Raw genomic sequence first — 22,479 nt, forward strand, 5'->3', positions numbered from 1 at the left:
GCTGCACTTCAAGAGCCTGACTGGTGCACATGACTCAAGTGAATGCACAAGGGTGAAGGGACATGTTACTTTAACCTTTCATAAGTCACTATTAGGGCTAGAGCATGGTGTCCAATTCTAATACCAGACATTAGGAAAGACATCAAGGCGTTAGAAAGAAAGCAGGTGCAATTTAGCAGAATTGTATCAAGGGAGATGGTCTTCAATTAGTTAGGGAGTCTGAAAGGCTGGGGAAGTTAAGGCAAAGTCTAATGGAGATGTTCAAATTCATAAGGGACTTTGAAGCGTAAATGAGATGAAACTGCTTACAACTACAGAAGCTTGATAACCAGAGGCCAGAGATTGAAGAGAATTGGCAAAAGAACCAGAGGTGGTGATGAGATTTTATTCCGACACAGCAAACTGTCATGTTTGGAATGTGCTCTCTGAAAGCGTGGTGAAAGTTGATTAAATTGTAAATTTCAAATGAAAACTTAGTAACAGAGGGGGAGAAAGGCTCTTTTAAGGAGCAGGGGAGTGCAAGTAATTAGATGATTCTTTTACAGGAATGGCACAGGTTTGATGGGTTGAATGGCCTTCAATGATGTATGACCCTAGAATCAGCAGCAACATACAGGCCGAAAAGCACAACTAAGCTCATGTCTGGATGAAATGAAGGTTGGAATTAATCTATGACCAACACAATCCAGACATCTGTTTGTACTTTTTCACTTGGCTTCCCTCCATGCTACTACTCAGCAAGTCACCACACCCTATATGGCTCACAGCAGACATCACTTACCCAGCAAGCAGCCCCAGTGCACTGAAACACAGCCAAAATGTTAGGCTACTTGACACCTAGAATCACCAATGAATCACAGAAGTGTTATGGAGCCACCGGTGGCCACTTAGACCATCATATCTGCACTAGCTCTTCACATGAGCATGAATACGATGGGAACAGCAGCTCAAATGGAAAGAGATGGCGAGGGAAATGTCTCCTCCAACACCCGCACACCACAGCTGCAGCCTAATGCCACAACCACTCTTGTAACAAGGACAAGTACCGCTATGTGGCCTTTTCACCATGTGTTCTCTGTATCCCTGCACTTCAAACAGGCATGAATGGCGATGACTGAACACATATCTTCTTTTGCTGAACTGATCAAGGACAGGTCCTTTCTCTGTTCTAATATTCACCCAACTACGGTACAAACAAAAACCCAAAGATTAATAATCTCATCTGAACTAGACTAAAGTAGTGAAAATAAAATTATACTTTGCAAGGACTGCTCACCATTTTCCTGAAAAACATGGTGCTTTGGTTTTTCTTTCCCTTTATTCTTTCATGGGATGTGGCATTACCAGCAACCTAGCATATGTTGTCCATCTCGAATTTCTCTTGAACTGAGGGCCATTTCAGAGCTAGCCACATTGCCAAGGGTCTGGTGTCACATATACGCCTGCAGCAGCTGAGGTTACCATGAAAGATTCTCCATCTCAACCTCTCCCCTCACTTGGTGACCCTTAGGTTAAACCACCACTAGTCATCTCTCTCTTTCGTGAGAGAGCAGCCCTATGATCTGATCAGACTATGGTAATTTTATATGAGATAGTAGGAATTGCAAATGCTGGAGAATCTGAGATAACATGGCGTAGAGCTGGATGAACACAGAAGGCCAAGCAGCATCAGAGGAACAGGAAGGCTGACATTTTGGGCCCAGACCCTTCTTCAGAAAATGGAAGAAGGATCTAGGCCCGTAACATCAGTCTTACTGCCCCTCTGATGCTGCTTGGCCTACTATGTTCCTCCAGCTGTACACCTCTATGCTAATTTTATAGGCTGGATTAGGTAAAGGTCACTTTTTTTTTTCCCTTCAAGATAGGTTTTAATAACAATCAATTATAATTGTTATGGTTACCACCACTGAGACTAAACCGAATTGCTGGAATTTGAACCCATGTCCCCAGGATATTAGCCCAACCTGCTAAATTAAGAATCCAGTGACATTACCACAACACCTTAACCTCCATCCAGACACCTTTTAGAGCTCAGGAGATCTAAAAGTACTTCAGAGTTTCAGTGATGTTTCATTGAGTAAACATGGCAGCCAATTTAGTGCACAGCAAGTTCCCACAAACAGAAAAATCAATGAACTGAAGGAGCTGGAGATCGGAATCAAAAATATATTGCTGGAAAATCTCAGCAGGTGTAGCAGCATATGTGGACAGAAAGCGGAGTTAACTTTTCAGGTCTAGTGATCTTTCTTCAGAACTGTTTTCCACAAAGAGTACTTTATCTTAGACATTCATGATTGAGGGTCTGGCTGGCCCACATTCATGGTTGAGGGTTTGACTGGGCCAGCATTTATTGCCCATTGCTCTTTGCCCTTGAAGAGTCGGTAGTGAGCTTCTTTCTTGAACTGCTGCAGTCCATTTGCTGTAGGTAGACCCACAATGACATTACGGAGGGAGTTCCAAGATTTTGACCCAATGACAGTGAAGTATGTTTCCAAGTTAGAATGGTGAGCAGCTTGGAGGGAAGCTTTCAGGTCATTGTGTTCCCATGTTCCGTCTAGATGATAGAGTTTGTGAGTTTGGATGATCTGTCAATGGAGCATTGGTGAATTTCAGCAGTGCATCTTGTGAATGATACAAGTTGCTACTACTGAGAGTGGAGTAACTGAATTTTTGAGGATGTAGTGCAAATCAAGCGAGCTGCTTTGTTCTGAGTGGTGTCAAGTTCTTGAGTATTGTTGGAGGTGCACTCATCCAGGCAAGTGGGAAATATTCCAAAAGATTTCTGACTTGTGCCTTGTACATGGTGGATGGGCTTTGAGCATTCAAGAGGCAAGTTACTCGCTGCAGTATTCCTAGCTTCTGACCTGCTATTATAGCCACTTTTCTTAATGGTTAGTCCAGTCCAGTTTCTAGTCGATAGTAATCCCCAGCATGTTGATATTGGGGAATTCAGTGTTGTGCATGCCATTGAATGTCCAGGAACAATGGTTAGAATCTCTGTCTTATTGGAGATCATAGAATAGATCATAGAATCATAGATCATAGAATCCCTACAGTGTGGAAACAGGCCCTTCGGCCCAACAAATCCATATCAAACTCAGAGCTTCCCCCCAGACCCATCCCCCTTAACACACCCTGAACACTATGTGCAATTTAAAGTGGTCCACTCACCTAACCTGCACATCTTTGGACTGTGGGAGGGAGCACCCAGAGGAAACCCACGCAGACACGTAGAATGTGCAAACCCCACACAGCCCAATGGTGGAATCGAACCCAGGTTCCTGGTGCTGTGAGTCAACAGTGTTAATCACTGAGCCACTGTGATGCCTGTGGAGATGGTTATTGCCTGGTGTTTGTGTGGCGTGAATGTTACTTGCCACTTGTCAGCCTAAACCTTGATATTGTCCAGATCTTTCTGCATTTAGTATCTGAGGAGTTGCAAATGGTGCTGAACATTATGCAATCAACGATGAACATCCCCACTGCCTGAACGGAAGGTCACTGGTGAAGCAGCTGAATATGGTTAGGCTCAGGACTTTACCCTGAGGAATTTCTGTAAGGATTTCTTGGAAGTGAAATGACTGACTTCCAATATTCACTACCATCTTCCTTTGCACCAGGTATGACTCCAATTATTAAAAGAGGTTTACCCCTAATTTTATGACTGTAGTTTTGCTAGGACACCTCTGTCATATGTGGCCTTGATGGCAAGAGCAGTGACTCTCACGTCACCTCTAATTCAGCTCTTGTTTGAACCAAGGCTCTAATGAGGTCAGGAAACGAGTACCCCTGGGCAGAACACAAATTGGGTGTCAATGAGTAGATTTTTGCAGAGCAGATGCTGCTTGATGGCACTGTTAATGACGCCTTCCATCACTTTACTCATGATCGAGAGTAGACTGATGGGGTGTTAATTGGCTGGGTATGACTATGTCAGGCTGTTGCTTGGCTAGTCAGGAGAAAATATAACATCACTCTATTCAAAAACAGTGTATAGCTTTACTGTTTCACATGAGGGAATGTAGCATTACAGTTTCCCACAAGAGAAGATAGCATCACTCTATACCAGGAGACAATGGAGCATTAAGTTATACCAAAAAAAAATGTGGCAGCACTTTATACCGGGGAGAACGTAATATGAATGGAACTGCTGGGGAAACTCAGCAAGTCTGGCAGCATATATGGGAAGAAAGCAGAGTTAACGTTTTTAGGTCAGTGACTCTTCATCATCATGGCATTTCTCCAGTATCTCTAAAGTTCTTTGTTCTATCATATTCATATGAGAATGTAACATTAATTTGTAGTGGGAGGGAATACAATAACACCCCATACCAGGGAAAATAAAACATCATTCTATGCCAGAAGGCATTGCTCGATTGCTCAAGAGAAATCTGTACCAGTCTATTCCAGAAGCCAATATATCTATACATATCATGAAAGTGTGTAGCAACACTGTTTCCCTGAAGGCAATCTAGAATTTCTCAATACTAGGAGGGAATATAATATTACACTACAAAAACAAAGTTGCTGGAAAAGCTCAGCAACCATGTAGCAACTGTGGAGGGAAAAACAGAGTTAACGTTTTGGGTCCGGTGGCCCTTCCACTGAACAGTTCTTTTGGTTTTTATATCATATTATGCTACACTAGGAGAAAAATATAACATCCTCTGTACATGGAAAGAATATAGCATCACACTATACAAGGACAGAAGGTAATATTGATCTATACCAGAATAGAATTAACATTCCTCTATACCAGGAGAGTATGTAACATGCACAGAGAAATTCAGCTGGTCTGGCAGCAGCCATGGAGAGAGAAACACAGTTAATCATTCAAATCTCTTTTGACTCTTCTTCAGAACTAGGAGATGATATAGCATCAGTATATTACAACAGTCTATATTAAGATACAATATGACATCACTTTATATCAGAAGAGAACATAACACCATTCTATGCGAAGACAGAATATAGCAACGCCCTGCGGCAAGATGAATGTGCCATCACTCTACACCAGGACAGAATATAGCAACACCCAATAGTAAGACACTGCAACATCACCCTACACATGGAGAGACTGCCACATCACTCTATCTGCTTCTAACACCTCCCCAGCCAGGCGCCAGGATCCTATCACCCTTTGTGTAAAATACCTTCCTCTCACATCTCTTTTAAACTATTCCCCCTCACCTTAAACCTTTGTTCCCTAGTATTTAACATTTCCACCCTGTTAAAATGACTCCAACTGTCCACCCTGTACATGCCTGTTATAACTTTATATACTTCTATCAGATCAGTCCTCAGCCTGTGATGCTCTAGCAAAAACAATCCAAGTTTGTCCAAACTCTGCTTATAGCTACAACACTCCAAGCCAGGTAACATATTGGTAAATCTCTTTTGCATCCTCTCCAAAGGCTCCAAACCTTCCTATAGTGTGATGATCAGAACTGAAGACAACACTCATAATGTGGTCTTATGTATTGTTCAATTCAAGGGTGGCATAAAACATCACTGTATACCAGGAGGGAATATAACGTCGCTGCATACCAGGAGACAATAATAACATTACTGTTTTTCATGAGAAAATATAGCATCACAGTTTCCTGCAAATGAACACAGTATCATTGCATACCAGAAAAGAATGTAACACCACTCTATATCAAGGAAGAATATAAAGTTCATCTATAGCAGAAGAGAATATAATATCACCATACAGCAGGAGAGAATATAACTGAATACTGTACATCACTGTTTAAGGAGTCAATACAGCATCACTGTTTTTCACAAGTGAATATAGCATCAATGTATAATAGGATAGAATATAATATCATGCTACACCAGAAGACAAGAAAACATCACTTGACACCTGGAAATTGTATTACACCTTATCAGAACAGAATATAACATTGATCTATAGGAAAGTGTATAAAACCTCTATATCAGGAGGGAATAGCATTACCAGGAGTGAAGACAACATCATTCTATACCAGCAAACAATATGGCAACATTCTGTACCAGGGAAGAATATAACATCACTCTGTACCAAGGGTGCATATAGGAAATAACTATTAAGCTTTTGAAGTCGCTGTAGTCCGGAGGACCAAACAGCTGCTCTCGCATTAGAGAGTGATCACTGGTGGTGGGTATAACCCATGGGTCATCATACCTCAGGTGAGGGGCAAGGCTGAGAAGGCAGGACGTTCATGATGACCTCAGTCAGTCCAGGGAGGTTACCAGGAGATAATATGGCTCACTGTAAACCAGAAAAGAGTAAGATATCACTCTAAGAGGATGTATGACATTATTGTGCCTTTATTAGAGATTTGTTACGTGCTGTTTCACTTGCAGACAGGTGTTGCCACAGTGGTGTCAGAATGTCTGTTTCAGAAGCAGTGGATCAAGAGCTTTGAGCTCCGAGTGTTTTTGTTTAGTTAGACAAAAGAAGCATGAGTGGGTGGATAATAAAGTGTGAAGCTGGATGAACACAGCAGGCCAAGCAGCATCTTAGGAGCACAAAAGCTGACGTTTCGGGCCTAGACCCTTCATCAAATGAGGAAGGGTCTAGGCCCGAAACGTCAGCTTTTGTGCTCCCGAGATGCTGCTTGGCCTGCTGTGTTCATCCAGCTTCACACTTTATTATCCTGGATTCTCCAGAATCTGCAGTTCCCATTATCCATGAGTGGGTGGAGTCAGGCTCACAGAGACCCAGGGTTTTAGTTTTGCTTTCAGTTGGGAATTGGAGTTGGCTATTGAAGCTGACAGATAGAACTGTCTTTCTCTACTGCAGCAAAAAGCTTGAGTTCTCTCTCTGCTGCTAGATTGTTTCTTTCAATATTCCTTTCTTCTGGACTGAACAGGAAATAGTACATGAGGAAAATCTGTTGTGTAGAATTTGCCTTTGCCAAGGGTATGTATGTGAGATGCTGCTATATTGGAAGAGATGATGATTAGTACTTAAATAATACATTATTTTAAGTATTTCAGTAGAGTCAAAGTTATGCCAATTTTTTTTTGTTTGTATTTTAGCTGTGTTGTAAGGATAAAGGGTGTTTTGCTTAAAGCCTTGTAGTGGACCAAACAAATCACATCTGGAAGGCAGCACCTTACACTTGCCTCCAAATAAAATAGTGAGGGATAGGCTATCTCCTTGATATATTTTGAGGGGCTTTGGTTTGGTCCATAATAGATACTGTTGTGCAGGAGCAGCATCTCTGCCTGTGAGCCAGAAGTTCCCAGTTCAAATCTTATCTGCCACAGACATGTATCATGACATGTCTGAACAGGAGTGAATATTATATCACCCTCTAATTGGTGAGAATATACTGGGACAGAAAATTACATTGTTGCATAACTTAGTGATTCTGAAAATGTTAATGTTGAGTTTGTAATCGTTCCATCACTTTGATTATGTCATACAGTCTTTGAATGGAGAAACTTGGTTTTTATCTGAATAGAACAATTGTACTCTGGAAAACCCCAGAGTATCTCGTAATTATTCCTGACTAGTATTGTAAACTCCACTCATTCTTATCGTGCAAGAAAATGAAGACAGGTACCTCTTCCATGGAGGCTTTTTGGCACTTTATCAGTTGTCAACGATAATAAGACAGGTTATAGACTCAGTAGAGATAAAGGAGTTTTGGTGGCTGCAAATTGCCTGAAATACCCTATCCTAGTACCATACATTGGCAGCGATAGCAAATTCCACAAATGTCACCTGTACCTGGAGATAAATAACTTCACTCCCTACCAGCAGAGTATTAAATCATTTTAATGCAGTAGAAAATATAGTTTGGAAGATGGTAAGATAATGGTAACAAATGTAATGTGGTAACAAAGTGTAGTAGTAATCCTGAAATGTGGAATGTTGCTCCACAGTTATCAGTTCAGATTGCACCATGGTCATTGGAGACATTTAAAGTAATATTGAATATGAAATCTGGAATAAAGTACTAGTAACTTTAATAATGATCTGAAAATGATCTTTCTTTTGCAAATAAAGAAAAAATTCACTCAGTAATTACCTTAGGGGAATAAGAAATCTTAGACAGTTCCCTTTTCAGGCCCACATTTAACTCCAGTTCCACTCTAATGGGGTTGAGTTTGAAATAGTCTGGGAAAGTATTGAGATGTAGGCTGCTTGTTACAAACTTGCTCAAGACCAATGAGGTGGTCAACCAGTGACAGTCACTTTACAAGGACCAATATCAAAGAGAAAGCTTTACACTAGGAGAGAATATAAGGACACTATATGGAAAAAACATAACATTACTTCACACTCAGAGAATGTAATGTCATTCCACACCATAGGAGCACACAACCTAATTGTACAATTGAGTGAACCATCCTGGTCAGATTCCTGTTGTTATTGATGGCAGTCTCTAACCTCTTCAATTCACCAAACTCACTGTATTCCACAGATCAATGGTTACCAAAACATCCCAGCTATTGAGTGGAAAACCTCAAAGCCATGTTCCATCAATCGAACATACTTAGAGTCCCACTCAGCTTATAATGAGTCTTCTACCACCAACCTACTTACCAATCACCTGCACACTGACGCTCAGTTGAGGTTCTGACAGAGTGACTCCTCTCCAGTCTTCATTTTAGTCAATGGTCAGTCGTGGACAAATTATCTTAGTTCCAGCAAATATGCAAGTGTCTCCTTGAGCACTTAACTGAGTGTGGCACCAAGTGACCCTAGCAAAACTAAAGACAATGGGAATCAAAAAGGATCTTTGTTGACTCAGAGGAAGGTAGCTGTGATTGTTGGAGACCAGTTGTCAGTCATGAGGCCATTGCTGTAGGAGTTTTTCAGGTGAGTGTCCAAGTCTCAAACATCTTCAGCTACTTCATTATTGAACTCCTCAAGTCAGGGATGGAGATGTTCAATACTGATACTGCAACATTCAGTTCCATTCGCAATTCCTCAGGTGAAGCAGTCCATGTCCACTTGCAGTAAATCAGAACAACATGCAGGTTGGGTCTGACAAATAGCAAATCATGTTTCTGCCTCCCAAGTACAAGGCAATGAACACCACCAAACTGAGAGATAAATCACCTCCCTTTGACATTCAAATCGTTAGTTTGCTTGCTATCAGCATTTTGAGTGCAAGGATGTCCACCGGTGACCAGAAGCTGAACTAGATAAGCTCCATAACTACTGTGAGCCAGGTCACAGATTGGGAATTCTGTAACTGACCTCCTGACACCCAGAGTCTGTCAATCATCTTGTAATAAATATCAAGAATAACATAGTGTGTAATATTCTCCATTTCTCACAAGCCCAAAACAGGAACATGAAAATACTTTCCCCTTTGGGTCAATGGCAGTGGTGGCCGTGAGATTGATTTGTCCATTCTGGAACAATCCCAAGTATTCTGGTAGGGTTGGCAAATCCTATGTGGGAAAAGCACAAGATTAAGAGGCGATAGTTATAAGCTGAGGTCAGAGACATCAACAGGTTAATTAGTGATCTATCCCAGAAACAATACCTGTTCAGACAGCAGTATCCAAACATGCTCAGGATCTTGTAGTGCAGTGGCAATGCCCCACCTCAGGGCCAGAAGATCTGAGTTCAAGTCTCACCTGTCCCAGGCTGTATCAAAGCATGTCTGAAAAGATTGATTAAAATAATTCCAAAGGTACTGATTTCATAGTCTGGCAATCAAATAGCTTTCATTGATATAGTACCTTTTAACGTTCTGACGAATTCAAATGATTTTTGAAGTTGACCATGGTGGAAAGCAGCAGCTAATTTTTGCTCAGAGCCAATTCTCTGAATTAATTAACAGATAATGGGTTTTAGTGTAAAATAGTGGCTCAGACACAGGAGGATGGCTCCCTGTTCCTCTCCTAAAGTTTTGTATATTCTCCTGGGTATGCAGACAGTGTTTTAGTTTGGGTCTCAAGGCAACTCCTGTTAATTCCAAGCCAATTGGTGAGATGGAAACCAGGACACATTACTTTGTGGAGAGAGTTTGAACAATTTCTCAGTGTTACAACTCTCATCCAACCACATACCCATCATCCCGTCTTCCATGCTTTGCTTCATTTATAGTTATTTAAACACTGAGACATATTATGACATTCCTCCAGGGCATGTGGGACTTGGAACCCACTGGTAGGGGTACTACCACTTTCAGCAACAAGATCCTTTCCCTTATTTTGTGTGGATATTTTCTAATCAATCTTCCTCCAGGGCAGGTGGGACTTGAACCCACTAGTGGGGACAGTACCACTTTGAGCCACAAGATCCTTTCCCTTACTTTGTGTGGATATTTTCAAATCAATCGGTTCAGCAATGCTATTACACATCTTTTGGGCAGATGGGACTTGAACCCAGGTCTCCTGGCTCAGAACAGGGGCACTAACACTGCACCTTCTTTATATACATAGATTATTTTAATGTCAACCTGTTCGGACACATGTTGGGCAGTCAGGATTTGAACTCAGGCTTTCTGACTCAGAGATAGGACACTACCGCTGCACAAGAACCCTCTTATTTATGTCTGGACATTTTCTAATCAACCTGTTCAATGATGTTTTTACATTCATCTGGAGCAGGTGGGACTGACTCAGAGGGTGTGACATTACCACTGTACCACAAAAGTCATCTATTTATATGTGCCTTTGTGTTGCTGGCCCTTCTACCACGGCAAAAAGATTTTCCAGATTTCTGTGCTCAAACCTTATCAGTACACTGAACTCTTCTAGGTATTTTCCTAATCAACTGTTCATAAATGTCATCACACGCCACTGGAGCAGATGGGAATTGAACCTGGACCTTCGAGCTCAGACCATCACTGCATCACAAGAGCCCTTTCACTCATATGTGGTCATTTTTTTCATCTGTTAACCACCACCAGTAAATCACCTATCTTTTCAATTGAAAATTTACATGCAGAGCTCATTAAGATCAATGCAAACCACCAAAGGCGAGAAGAAGGTACAGAGAGAAGGAAGGGGGTAAATCAAAATGGATTTGGTAAAGGAGATAAAGCACTGTACCCACTGTGGTGCCCAGCTCTCTCTAAAGGCATGGAGAATATTGGTGGACACCATGTGTTTTCTCTCTAAGGAAACCCAGGCAACCATAGCCGCAAAAGAGGGACAGATAGTCAGCAGCTCCACAGTCTGCTGCCTGGACCTGTTAATAGGCAAATGGCCCTACCCCAGGAGCAGACCAAAGGGGAGGTCTTCTGACTTGTACCTTATTTATATGTGGAGATATTTTCCAATAAACCTTTTAAGAGATGATGTACACACCTCTAGAGCATGGAGGAACTGAATCCACGCCTCCTGGCTGAGATAGCAACACAACCACTGCTCCTCAACAGCTTTTTTTTATTAAACCTATTTTGCTCAATAACCTGTTCAGAGATATTATTACACACCTCTGGAGCAGGTGGGACTTGAATGCAGGCCTCCTGGTCCAGGGATAATGACGCTACCACTGTTCCACAAGTGCCTATGTTTATTTATATGTGATCAAAGACAATCAACACCCACCACTTGTTTCTCTTAATGTTAACAGTGACATTACAAGCCTTAACAATGTGATTAACAAGACATTAATGGATTCCCCTCTTTAAATTCAAAATCTCAAGAACAATCTTTCAAAAACTAATTGAAATGAAATAAAACAATCTTTTCATCTCTTTTCCAAATTATAACACAACTAAATAATAATATCAAATATTCCTCTTTCTTTTAACAATTTTTATGAACAGTTACAATGCAATTAAAGCCAAATATGCTATCCTTATTTTTATGACACATTATTCCATGTTCTTATGAAAACATAAGAAGTTCCTCTTTGATGGCATATAATAATTTCTTAAGGCAAGTATTTTGCTTTGCACATATTTTCCCAGGCAACTTGTTCAGAGATGTTATCATACACCTCTGGAACAGGTGAGACATGAACACAGGCCTCCTGGCACATGGATATGGACACTAACACTATACCGCAGAAGCCAGCACCATTCTCTTTGTAATTGATAATTGATGACTGCTTTCACATGGTTTACAAGTCCATGGTTTCCAAGTGCTCCCTTCCTTGCCTATATCATGGTCAACTCCAGTGTTGAAATTGCCAAGAATGATAATTTTGACCTCAGGAAGGGCAATCTGTGTGTATTCTGTCAGGCTGCCTTACTCCAATTAATAGGCCTCTCTCAGGGCTGCTATGTTGATGTTTAGTCTGGCCACTCATGGATCCCTAGATCGAAACAAGTTTAGGTAACTGTTCTAACAAGAATCAAGCATTGTTCTCATATTCCAGCAGGTGAGTTTCAGAAATTTTCATCCTTTCCCACCGCTTGAAGTATTGTTGACCACGTAATGGGAACTCACATATTTGTTTCAGTCCTCCATTCCAGGCCCCTCTGACTCAGCAGCAAAAAGTATTGTCTTTCAGAAAGATTGCTCAGATTGCTATCAGCTGATCTTATCATCAAAATGTTCAGCATCTTGAGCCACCTGCATGCAGGGTTGGAACTGGGGCTCCCAGTGTTCTTACACCTACCGCTTTTGCCCTTTTCCTGACCTTACAGAACTTCATTGTGTAGCAGTTCAGTAGAGCTTTAAGGTGGAGTACAATTGTTGGTTGATTCTTAATTATACTCTGAAATAGCCGAGCAAAGTCATTCAGCTAAAAGGCATTTAGGAACACGCAATAAATGCCAGCCTTGCTAGCAACACCCACATTTCATGGAAGAATAAAGAACTAGCTAACATTTTGCAGAGGTTTTCTGTAGTTTTTCTCTAACATTATCATCAGAGCCAGGTCTATAACATACAGCAGTTAGTATAAGACCTTAAGATATACCAGCAGAATTCGGCATTTGGCCTATAGAGTCCATCACTCAATCATGGCTGATATGTTTTTCAATTATATACTCCTGTCTTTTCCCTGTAACCTTTGGTCCCCTTACTAATCAATCTATCTATCACATTTGGAATATTTTGGGCCTGACATCTAAGGAAGGATGTGGTTGTATTGGTGGGGGTCCAGAGGAGGTTTACAAGAATGATCCTGGCTATGAAGGACATGTCATTTCAGGAGCAGTTGAAGACTCTGGGTCTGTACTCACTGAAATTTGGAAGGATGAAGGGGGATCTCATTGAAACTTATTGATTACTGACAAGCCTGGAGAGTGGACTTGGAGAATATGTTTCCATTAATAGCAGAGACTAGGACCTGAGGCCATAGCCTCAGACTTAAGGGATAACCCTTCATAAGTTAGATGAGGGGGAATTCCCTCTGCCAGATGATGGTGAATCTGTGGAACACATCGCTGCAGAAGGCTGTGGAGGCCAAGTCATTGAGAATATTTAAGAAAGAAATGGGTATATTCTTGATTACAGGTTACAGAGAGAAGATACGAGAATGGGGTAGAGAAATGATCGAATGGTTGAACAGACTTGATGGGCCAAATGGGCTAATTACACACCACATAATAGTGCAAAACCATCACTTTAAAGTCCCCTACAATTCTGAAGAAGTCATATCATATTCAAAACATTAATTCTGTTTCCATCTCCACAGATGCTGCCAAACATGCTCAGTTTCTCCAGCACTTTTTTTTTTATTGCACGTTGTCAGCATGCATAATACTTGAATTTAATTGTGGCCTAACCTCCATTTTTCACTCTCTTTCCTCCACTATCCTTGCCACCCTCAACTTGATTAAAAAATGTCTAAATCAGCCTTGAATAAACTAAATGACACAGCCTGTTTTCTGGGGAAGAGATCACAGTGGGCAAATGAGCCTCTGAGAGGAAATAATAATAATTTTATCCCCGTCTTAAAAGAGACACCTCTTATTCTTAAATGGCAACCCCTGGTTCTGGTCTGTTGCACAAGAGAAGGCATCTCCCAGTATCTAGCCCCCTCAGGATCTAATACATTTCAATGTGATCGCCTCTCATTCTTCTAAACGCCAGTATGTATAGGCCATACTGTTCAATTAGAGCCATCAACACTGGGTAACTGTGACTATACCCATAATAGTAATCCATATACTGTCATGTTCAGTGCAGTTTGATTTCCCAAATGGTGTTATTATGTTTTAAAATTACCTTAAGGTCAACATGCAGGCAGAAACATCCTTAATATTGAAATGAATGTGACACCTGCATTAGGAACGTTGCTGGATTGCCTACAAATAGTGATTTAAAAATATAATTATCATATTGCTGACTGCCTCTGGTTCCCTGTTAAGGTGAAACATGCAAACAACTCATGAATCAAAAAATGAGGTGATGATCTGCCATAAAACTTGCCTGGACAAGTAAATAAAACCAACTTCACACAGTTTGTGTTATGAGGTTTCTTTAAAATTCATTCACAGGATGTGGGCATTGCTAGCTGGGGTGGCACTTACTGCCTATTCCTAAATCCCTGAAGGAGGTGAGCAACGGTCTTGAACTGCTACAGTCCATGCAGACTGGGAAACTCACAGTGATATCAGACGAGGATAGCGGGGAGAAGGGGTCAGTTCCAAGAGTTTGACCTAGCAACTGTGAAGGAATGACCGATGTAAAATCAAGTGAGGAGTGTGATAGAATATTTCCCACTCACCTAGATGAGTGCAGCTCCAACAACATTCAAAAAGCTTGACACTATCTACAACAAAGCAGCCCACTTGATTGGCACCAGATCCCAAACATTCATTGTCTGCACCACTGAAGCTCAATAACACTGATGTGCACCATCTACAAGATCCACTGCAGAAATTTGCAAAAGACACTTAGACAAACTCTTCCAAACTGACAACCACTACCTATCAGGTGGACAAGGACAGCAGATATATGGGAACAACACCTCCTGCAAGTTCCCATCCAAGCCACTCACTATCCTGACTTGGAAATATATCACTGTTCCTTCAGTCCCTCACTGGATCAAACTCGTGGAACTCTGTCCCGAATGGCAAAGTGCGACTACCTATAGCACATGAACTGCAGTGATTCAAGAAGGTACCACCACCTTCTCAAGGCCAACTAGGGATGGGCAATAAATGCTGGCTGAGCCAGCAATGTCCACGTCCCACGCGAAAATGAAAGAATAATAATTTCCAAGTTAGGATGGTGTGTGGTTTGGAATTATACTTGCAGGTGGTGGTGTTCCCATGTATCTGCTGCTTTTTTCCATTAGATAAAGGAGCTTAGCGAAAGGTTCTTGGTGAGTCGTAATCACAACTAAATTTGTCATCATTTTGAGGGGATTTGGGGGATTATACTCAGAAGACAATCACCCTGTTAAAGATCCTCTCTCTTTCTCTTCCATCCAGTTCTTTCATTCCTCTGAAAGTGAGATTAGAATCTACTTTCTCCCTATCATAACCCCACCATGAATTTGAACACAAAGTAAAAACCAAAAGAACTGTGGATACTGTAAATCAGGAACAAAAACAAAGTTGCTGGAAAAGCTCAGCAGGTCTGGCAGCATCTGTGAAGGAAAAAACAGAGTTAATGTTTTGGGTCTGGTGACCCTTCCTCAGAACAGTTCTATTTTCATAGTATCCCTACAGTATGGAAACTGGCCCTTCAGCCCAACAAGTCCACACCGAACCTCAGCATCCCACCCAGACCCATCCCCCTAATCTACACATCCCTGAACATTACAGGCAATTTAGCATACCCAATCCACCTAACCTACACATCTTTGGACTGTGGGAGGAAACTGGAGTACCTGGAGGAAATCCACACAGACACAGGGAGAATGTGCAAACTCCACACAGACAGTCACCCAAGCTGGAATTGAACCTGGGTTCCTGGTGCTGTAAGGCAGCAGTGCTAACCATTGTGCCACCGTGCTACCCCACTCCTGAGGAAGGGCCACCGGACCCAAAACGTTAACTCTGTTTTTTTCTTTCACAGATGCTGCCAAACCTGCTGAGCTTTTCGAGTAACTTTGTTTTTGTTGATGAATTTGAACACCTCTGGTTCATGGAGCATTTTGGAATCACATGGCAAAGCTCCTCATTGAAGGCAAAGATTAAATACACATGACAAGACAGGGCCCTATAGATCCCAACTCCTTAATGCTTTACTTGAGGTGTCACTAATATGACGCTGCCCCACACTGACTTAAAACGTCCCCAATCGGAGAAGGAAGGAGTTAAGACATTAAAATGCAATGCTGAGGAATCACTGTCGGAGGTTCTAACTTTTAGATCAAATGTTAAACTTAGGCTCCTACGATTCTATCAACTGGACATAAAAGATCGCAAAGAAATATTTTTAAGAAGAGAATTATTCATGGTCAATATTTATCCCTCAATCAACACTAAAAGCTGTTGGTGCGTGTTGCCATTTTTCCTACATTATAACAATGAATCTACCTCAAAAGTGCTTCATTGATCATGAAAGGTGCTATAAGAACACAAGTTTCTTCCTGTTATCTTTGTTTCCTATTCTATAGGAATTGATTGAAAGTGGTGTGAAGTTCTGAAGTATGAAAAGTCATTTCTATAAAGAAAATTTGCTTCAGATTTTTGGAACTCAGGACTGGAGATCAGGTTTAGATGTCAAGAGAGCAATAAACTGAACTGCTGACTGTAGAGCTATGCTTAACTGGAGATTTCCAATGTACTGGGCCAAAAATAGCCAGTTTAAAAATTGTTCATTACAAAGCATTTAATTCATTGATTCAGCAATTCTCCCTTTACAAAAACTAACATCAAATATAAATAAACTTTAACAAAAGAAATTGGATCTGTAAAACATGCAACTGCCTGCAGGCCAGAATTGGAAACAAACTTGTTATGTTTTCTGCAACCAGCAACAGCAGCTTTCAGACCATCCAAAAGATCAACACAGGCACTACGGACCAAATGGCCTCCTTTTGTCATGCAAGCTAGCGGAAGTGGTAGCCTTGTGGTTTTGTCACTGGACTGTTAATTCAGAGACCCAGATGATGTTCTGGGGACCTGGATTTGAATCCTGCTACGAGAGACGGTGGAATTTGAATTCAATAAAAATCTGGAATTAAGAATCTAATGATGACCATGAATCCAATGTTGATTGTTGGAAAAACTCATCTCGTTCACTAATGCCCTTTAGGGACAGAAAGTGCCATCCTTACCTGGTCTGGCCTACATGTGAGTCCAGGCCTACAGCAATATGGTTGACTCTTAACTGCTCTCTGGGCAATAAATACTGCCTGGCGAGTTATGCCCTGTTAATGAACAAAGAGGAAACAAGAACTTTTAAGATGTTTCTATTTCACAGGATGTGAATATCACTGGCCAGACCAGCGTTTATTACCCATCCCTAATTGCCAGAGGGCAGTTAAGTGTCAACCAAATTGTTGTGGATCTGACGTCATACGTAGGCCAGACCAGGTTAGGATGGCAGTTTTCTTCCCTGGGAAGGATGGCTTCTTCCCCAACAATCAACCATCATTTCATGGCCATTATTAGACTCCACCATCATTAAATTCCATCATCTGCCATGGCAGAATTCAAAGCCAGGTCCCCAGAATATTATCAGGGTCTCTGGATTAATAATCTAGTGATAATACCACTTGACCATCAACTCCCCTTACTTTAATTATGAATCATAGTCTTGCAAGAGTAGTTAATTAACTGGAAAATCTATTAATAAATAAAACCCTTTCCTATTCATTGAAATTTTCTACAATGGGGATGAACAAAAAGGGCCTGAGATAACAAAGTGTGAAGCTGGATGAACACAGCAGGCCAAGCAGCATCTCAGGAGCACAAATCTGACGTTTCGAGCCTAGACCCTTCATCAGAGAGGGGGATGGGGAGAAGGTTCTGTAATAAATAGGGGCAGAGGGGGAGGCAGACCGAAGATGGATAGAGGAGAAGATAGGTGGAGAGGAGAGTATAGGTGGGGAGTTGGGGAGGGGATAGGTCAGTCCAGGGAGGACGGCCAGGTCAAGGAGGCGGGATGAGGTTGGTAGGTGGGAAATGGAGGTGCAGCTTGAGGTGGGAGGAGGGGATAGGTGAGAGGAAGAACAGGTTAGGGAGGCGGGGACGAGCTGGGCTGGTTGTGTGATGCAGTGGGGAGAGGGGACGAACTGGGCTTTTTTTGGGATGCAGTGTTGGAGAGGGAGATTTTGAAGCTTGTGAAGTCCACATGGGGCTGCAGGGTTCCCAAGCGGAATATGAGTTGCTGTTCCTGCAACCTTTGGGTGGCATCATTGTGGCACTGCAGGAGGCCCATGATGGACATGTCGTCTGAGGAATGGGAGGGGGAGTTAAAATGGTTCGCGACTGGGAGGTGCAGTTGTTTATTGCGAACCGAGCGGAGGTGTTCTGGAAAGTGGTCCCCAAGCCTCCGCTTAGTTTCCCCAATATAGAGGAAGCCACACTGGGTACAGTGGATACAGTATACTACATTGGTGGATGTGCAGGTGAACATCTGCTTAATATGGAAAGTCATCTTGGGGCCTGGGATGGGGGTGAGGGAGGAGGTATGGGGGCAAGTGTAGCACTTCCTGCGGTCGCAGGGGAACGTGCCGGGTGTGGTGGGGTTGGAGGGGAGTGTGGAGCGAAAAAAGGGAGTTGTGGAGAGTGGTCTCTCCGAAGGCAGACATGGGTGGGATGGAAAAATGTCTTGGGAGGTGTTGTCGGATTGTAGATGGCGGAAGTGTCGGAGCATGATGTGTTGTATCCAGAGGGTGGTGGGGTGGTCTGTATACTGTATCCACTGTACCCGGTGTGGCTTCCTCTACATTGGGGAAACCAAGCGGAGGCTTGGGGACCGCTTTGCAGAACGTCTCCGCTCGGTTCGCAATAAACAACTGCACCTCCCAGTCGCGAACCATTTTACCTCCCCCTCCCATTCCTCAGACGACATGTCCATCATGGGCCTCCTGCAGTGCCACAATGATGCCACCCGAAGCTTGCAGGAACAGCAACTCATATTCTGCTTGGGAACCCTGCAGTCCAATGGTATCAATGTGGACTTCACAAGCTTCAAAATCTCCCCCTCCCCCACTGCATCCCAAAACCAGCCCAGCTCTTCCCCTCCCCCCACTGCATCACAAAACTAGCCCAGCTCATCCCTGTCTCCCTAACCTGTTCTTCCTCTCACCTATCCCCTCCTCCCACCTCAAGCCGCACCTCCATTTCCTACCTACCAACCTCATCCCGCCTTCTTGACCTGTCCGTCCTCCCTGGACTGACCTATCACCTCCCCACCTATACTCTCCTCTCCACCTATCTTCTCCTCTATCCATCTTCGGTCTGCCTCCCCCTCTCTCCCTATTAATTTCAGAACCCTCTCCCCATCCCCCTCTCTGATGAAAGGTCTAGGCCCGAAACGTCAACTTTTGTGCTCCTGAGATGCTGCTTGGCCTGCTGTGTTCATCCAGCTTCACACTTTCTTATCTTGGATTCTCCAGCATCTGCAGTTCACATTATCTCCAATCAAAAAGGGACTGATGTGTTTTCTTTCTGATGGCCTGTCAATACAAGAAGTAACAAGACCTAATTTTTGGTTTGAGTAGATCTGTTTACAGAGTGAAATAAAACAGAATCACAGAATTATTAACGCCGCAGAATGAGTCCATTCAGATATTTGTGCCTGTATCAGTTCAATTCTGTACTGCAAATATCCTGCCTCTTCCCCACATCCTTACATACAATTTCTATCAAAATAATCATCCTATATTCTCTTATATGCCTCACTTGAACCTGCATCCATCACATTTCCAGGCAGTGCATTCCAAATCCTATCTACTTGCTGTGTTATAAAGATGTTTCTCGCCTTAGCCTTGCTTCATTTGCAGATCACCTTAAATCTGTATCGTCTCATTCTTTTTTCTTTTAAGAGTGGGAACAGTTTCTCCCTGTCTACTCTATCCTGTCTGGTCAGGATTTTTTAAAACCTCTTACAAGTTTCCTCTGAGCCTTCTCCTCTCCAAGGACAATAGTTCCAACTTCTTTAAATCTCTAAGACCATAAGACAACTCACTCCACCATCCCCTTGTCAGTAACTGTCTCTTTTCTTCCCATTGAACAATAAATTACATCGAAAATCTGATTAACTGAGGAAATGGCCTTTAAAGGGGCACTGCAGCAAAAAGCCATTTTTTAAAGGGAACCTAAATTTAAATTAAAGAAATATTCGTGGGCACGGGAAATAATGATCATTGAATGGTGAAGCATACTCAATGAGCTGAATGGCCTACTTCTGCTTCTGTGCTTTACGGTTTTAAAATTCCTAACCTCCTTCAAACTGAGAACACTCACTCACAGATCCCTGTCCATCTTCAATTCTTGAGTGCCATCATTGGTGACCATGCCTTCAGCTGCCTCGGCTGTAAGCTCTGGAATTTCCTCTTTTACCCTCTCCACCTCTTTCTCTTGCTACTCTTTGCCAAGTTCGTTGGCAACAACCCTAATATCTCCCTTTGTGCCTTGGTCAAAACTTCATGTGGTAACAGTGTGTGAAGCACCTGGTGTAAGTTACTATCCCAATAGCACTATATAGACACACACGTTTTTGTTGTTGAACTACAGTTGGTGCTTTGTTAGAACATCTCTATCCATGAAACTCTGGCCCATTTGAAGTTACTGGAGTAGAATTTAGTGACGATCAGTGTTGGAGGCTCTGCCTATATAAAGCTTTGGGCTTTATTTCATTATATTACACAGAATCTACCGTTCAAAACATATCCATGGCAGTACTGATGCTCTACTTGCCCCTACTGTTCACTATGTGTCACAAAGTACCCTTTTTAATTTTGACGCTTCGGCTAAGCTGCTGGCTTGTTCCCAGTTTGAATTTCTTGGCCTGTGGATTTGCACAGAGCTTTCCCTCATGTTGCTGTAGACAAATTAATCTGAAATCAGAACACCCGTCCAACATTTGGATGTTAGAGTGAGAAGTGCAAATATTGCCAAAGGAGGCATGCAAAGTTAAATCAAAACCATTAAGGATCTACTGCGCACATTTAGCCTTGACCCCTTTGCTTAGGTATTTCTGAAAAAAAAATCCTGTAATGTGGGAAATAGGACAGTTTGTGTACAGCAAGTTCCCACAAACAGGTAATAACAGCCAGATAATCTGCTTTGGTAATGCTGACCAGGTCACACAGCAAAATCCCCATCTTCTTCCTTGAAATAGTGCCATAGGATCTTCCTTATCCATCAAAAATAGGCGGCTAGGACCTCTGCTTAATGCCTTTATTCGAGAGGTGGCACCTCCACGAGTGCAGGACAGCATTCAATTATCACCCTTGAGATTTGTGCTCAGGTCCCAGAGGAACTGGGAACCCACAACCTTCCAACTCCAGGTCAAGAGTGCTACAAATTGAGCCATGGCTGTCGCTGCTTTGTAGCAACAGTTAGAATCTCTGCCTGTATGTGGAGCTTATGCTGAATAACCTGGCAAAACAGTAAAATCTTACCCTGCATAACAAGGCTTTTCTGACAAGATCATACAGTTTGCAAGATGGCACAGGTACTGTATTTGATTAGTAGGAGACACAGCATCATTCATGTTGTGGTGTCAACTTGACCTTCAGTGCATACTGCCTTGGCATATCTCATATAGACTGTCAAACTCACAAATGCAGACTCTTTTTACCTTTGAAGTTCATTTCTGTTCTTAAGTATATAATCATCTTGAAGTGCTGGATAATCTTAACATTTTTGACTTGAAACCTTTTACCTTTCTTGTCCTCCTCTGACAATTGGCTTGTCAGCTGAAATGTATAAACTGGAAGCTCTGGCTGACTGGGAAAATAAATTCTAATTCAAAGAATCAAATATTGTTTCCAACTCTGGTGTTTCATTTCTGAAGACTTTATCTCTTAAATAACAGGCAGTCAATCTCTTCATGCCTTAATGCCCCAGTCCTTGGGGTTTAAATCCCTTTGTCTGATCCTTTGCAAGTGAATAATAAGCTCATTGACTCAACAACAGCAATGTGCATTTATACATTGACTTGACGTTAATAAAATATCGCAAGGTATTTCACAGAAGCTTGGTGATGCAAACTTGGGCCTTCAGCCACACCACCAAAAACCATTTGGCCTGTCATAATTAACACAATTGGGATATAAGATTGGATGACCAAAAGACTGGTCAAAGAGGTAGGTTTCAAGGAGAAAAATGAAGACACAGAAATTCCACAGCTCAGGGCCCAGGACACAGAAGGCACAACCACCAATACCAAATATTGGGGATGCTCCATAGGTTAGAATTAGTTGAGCGCAGATATCCTGGAGTATTTGCAGGGCTGGAACAGGGAACTGAAAACAAAAATGAGAATTTTAAAGTCAAGATGTTGAGCTACTCATGTAGGTCAGGGAACACAGGGCTCACAGGTGTACAGGATGTGATGCAAGTGAGGCATATGTAGCAAAGTTTTAAATGAACCATGCTTAAGCATGGCAGCATGTGGAGGCACGGCCAGGAGAGTGGTCAAAGAGAATCTTGAGATAATTCAGCTACAATATGCACCAGTACAATTGCTCATAATGTTTTGGGGCAT

At 42.2% G+C, this 22,479-nt stretch overlaps 1 protein-coding gene across 7 annotated transcripts in view; it reads right to left on the reverse strand.

Annotated features, from left to right (window-relative positions):
- The window catches only part of adcy5 (adenylate cyclase 5), a 405,848-nt gene that overhangs the window by 319,759 nt on the left and 63,610 nt on the right, over nucleotides 1–22,479 (reverse strand). Inside the window, exons 1-2 of one of the 7 annotated variants that reach the window (XM_059647543.1) lie at nucleotides 8,543–8,777; nucleotides 6,167–6,253 (exon numbers count right to left, since the gene is read on the reverse strand). The exons of the other annotated variants lie outside the window; for them this stretch is intronic. Coding sequence (XP_059503526.1) covers nucleotides 6,167–6,205 — 39 coding nt within the window. The 5' untranslated portion in view covers nucleotides 6,206–6,253; nucleotides 8,543–8,777. Of the gene's footprint in view, nucleotides 1–6,166; nucleotides 6,254–8,542; nucleotides 8,778–22,479 lie in introns of those variants that run through there. 7 annotated transcript variants of the gene reach the window in all.

The sequence above is a fragment of the Stegostoma tigrinum genome, chromosome 7 (genome assembly GCF_030684315.1).
Source record: "Stegostoma tigrinum isolate sSteTig4 chromosome 7, sSteTig4.hap1, whole genome shotgun sequence".
NCBI classification, from domain to species: Eukaryota; Metazoa; Chordata; class Chondrichthyes; order Orectolobiformes; family Stegostomatidae; genus Stegostoma; species Stegostoma tigrinum.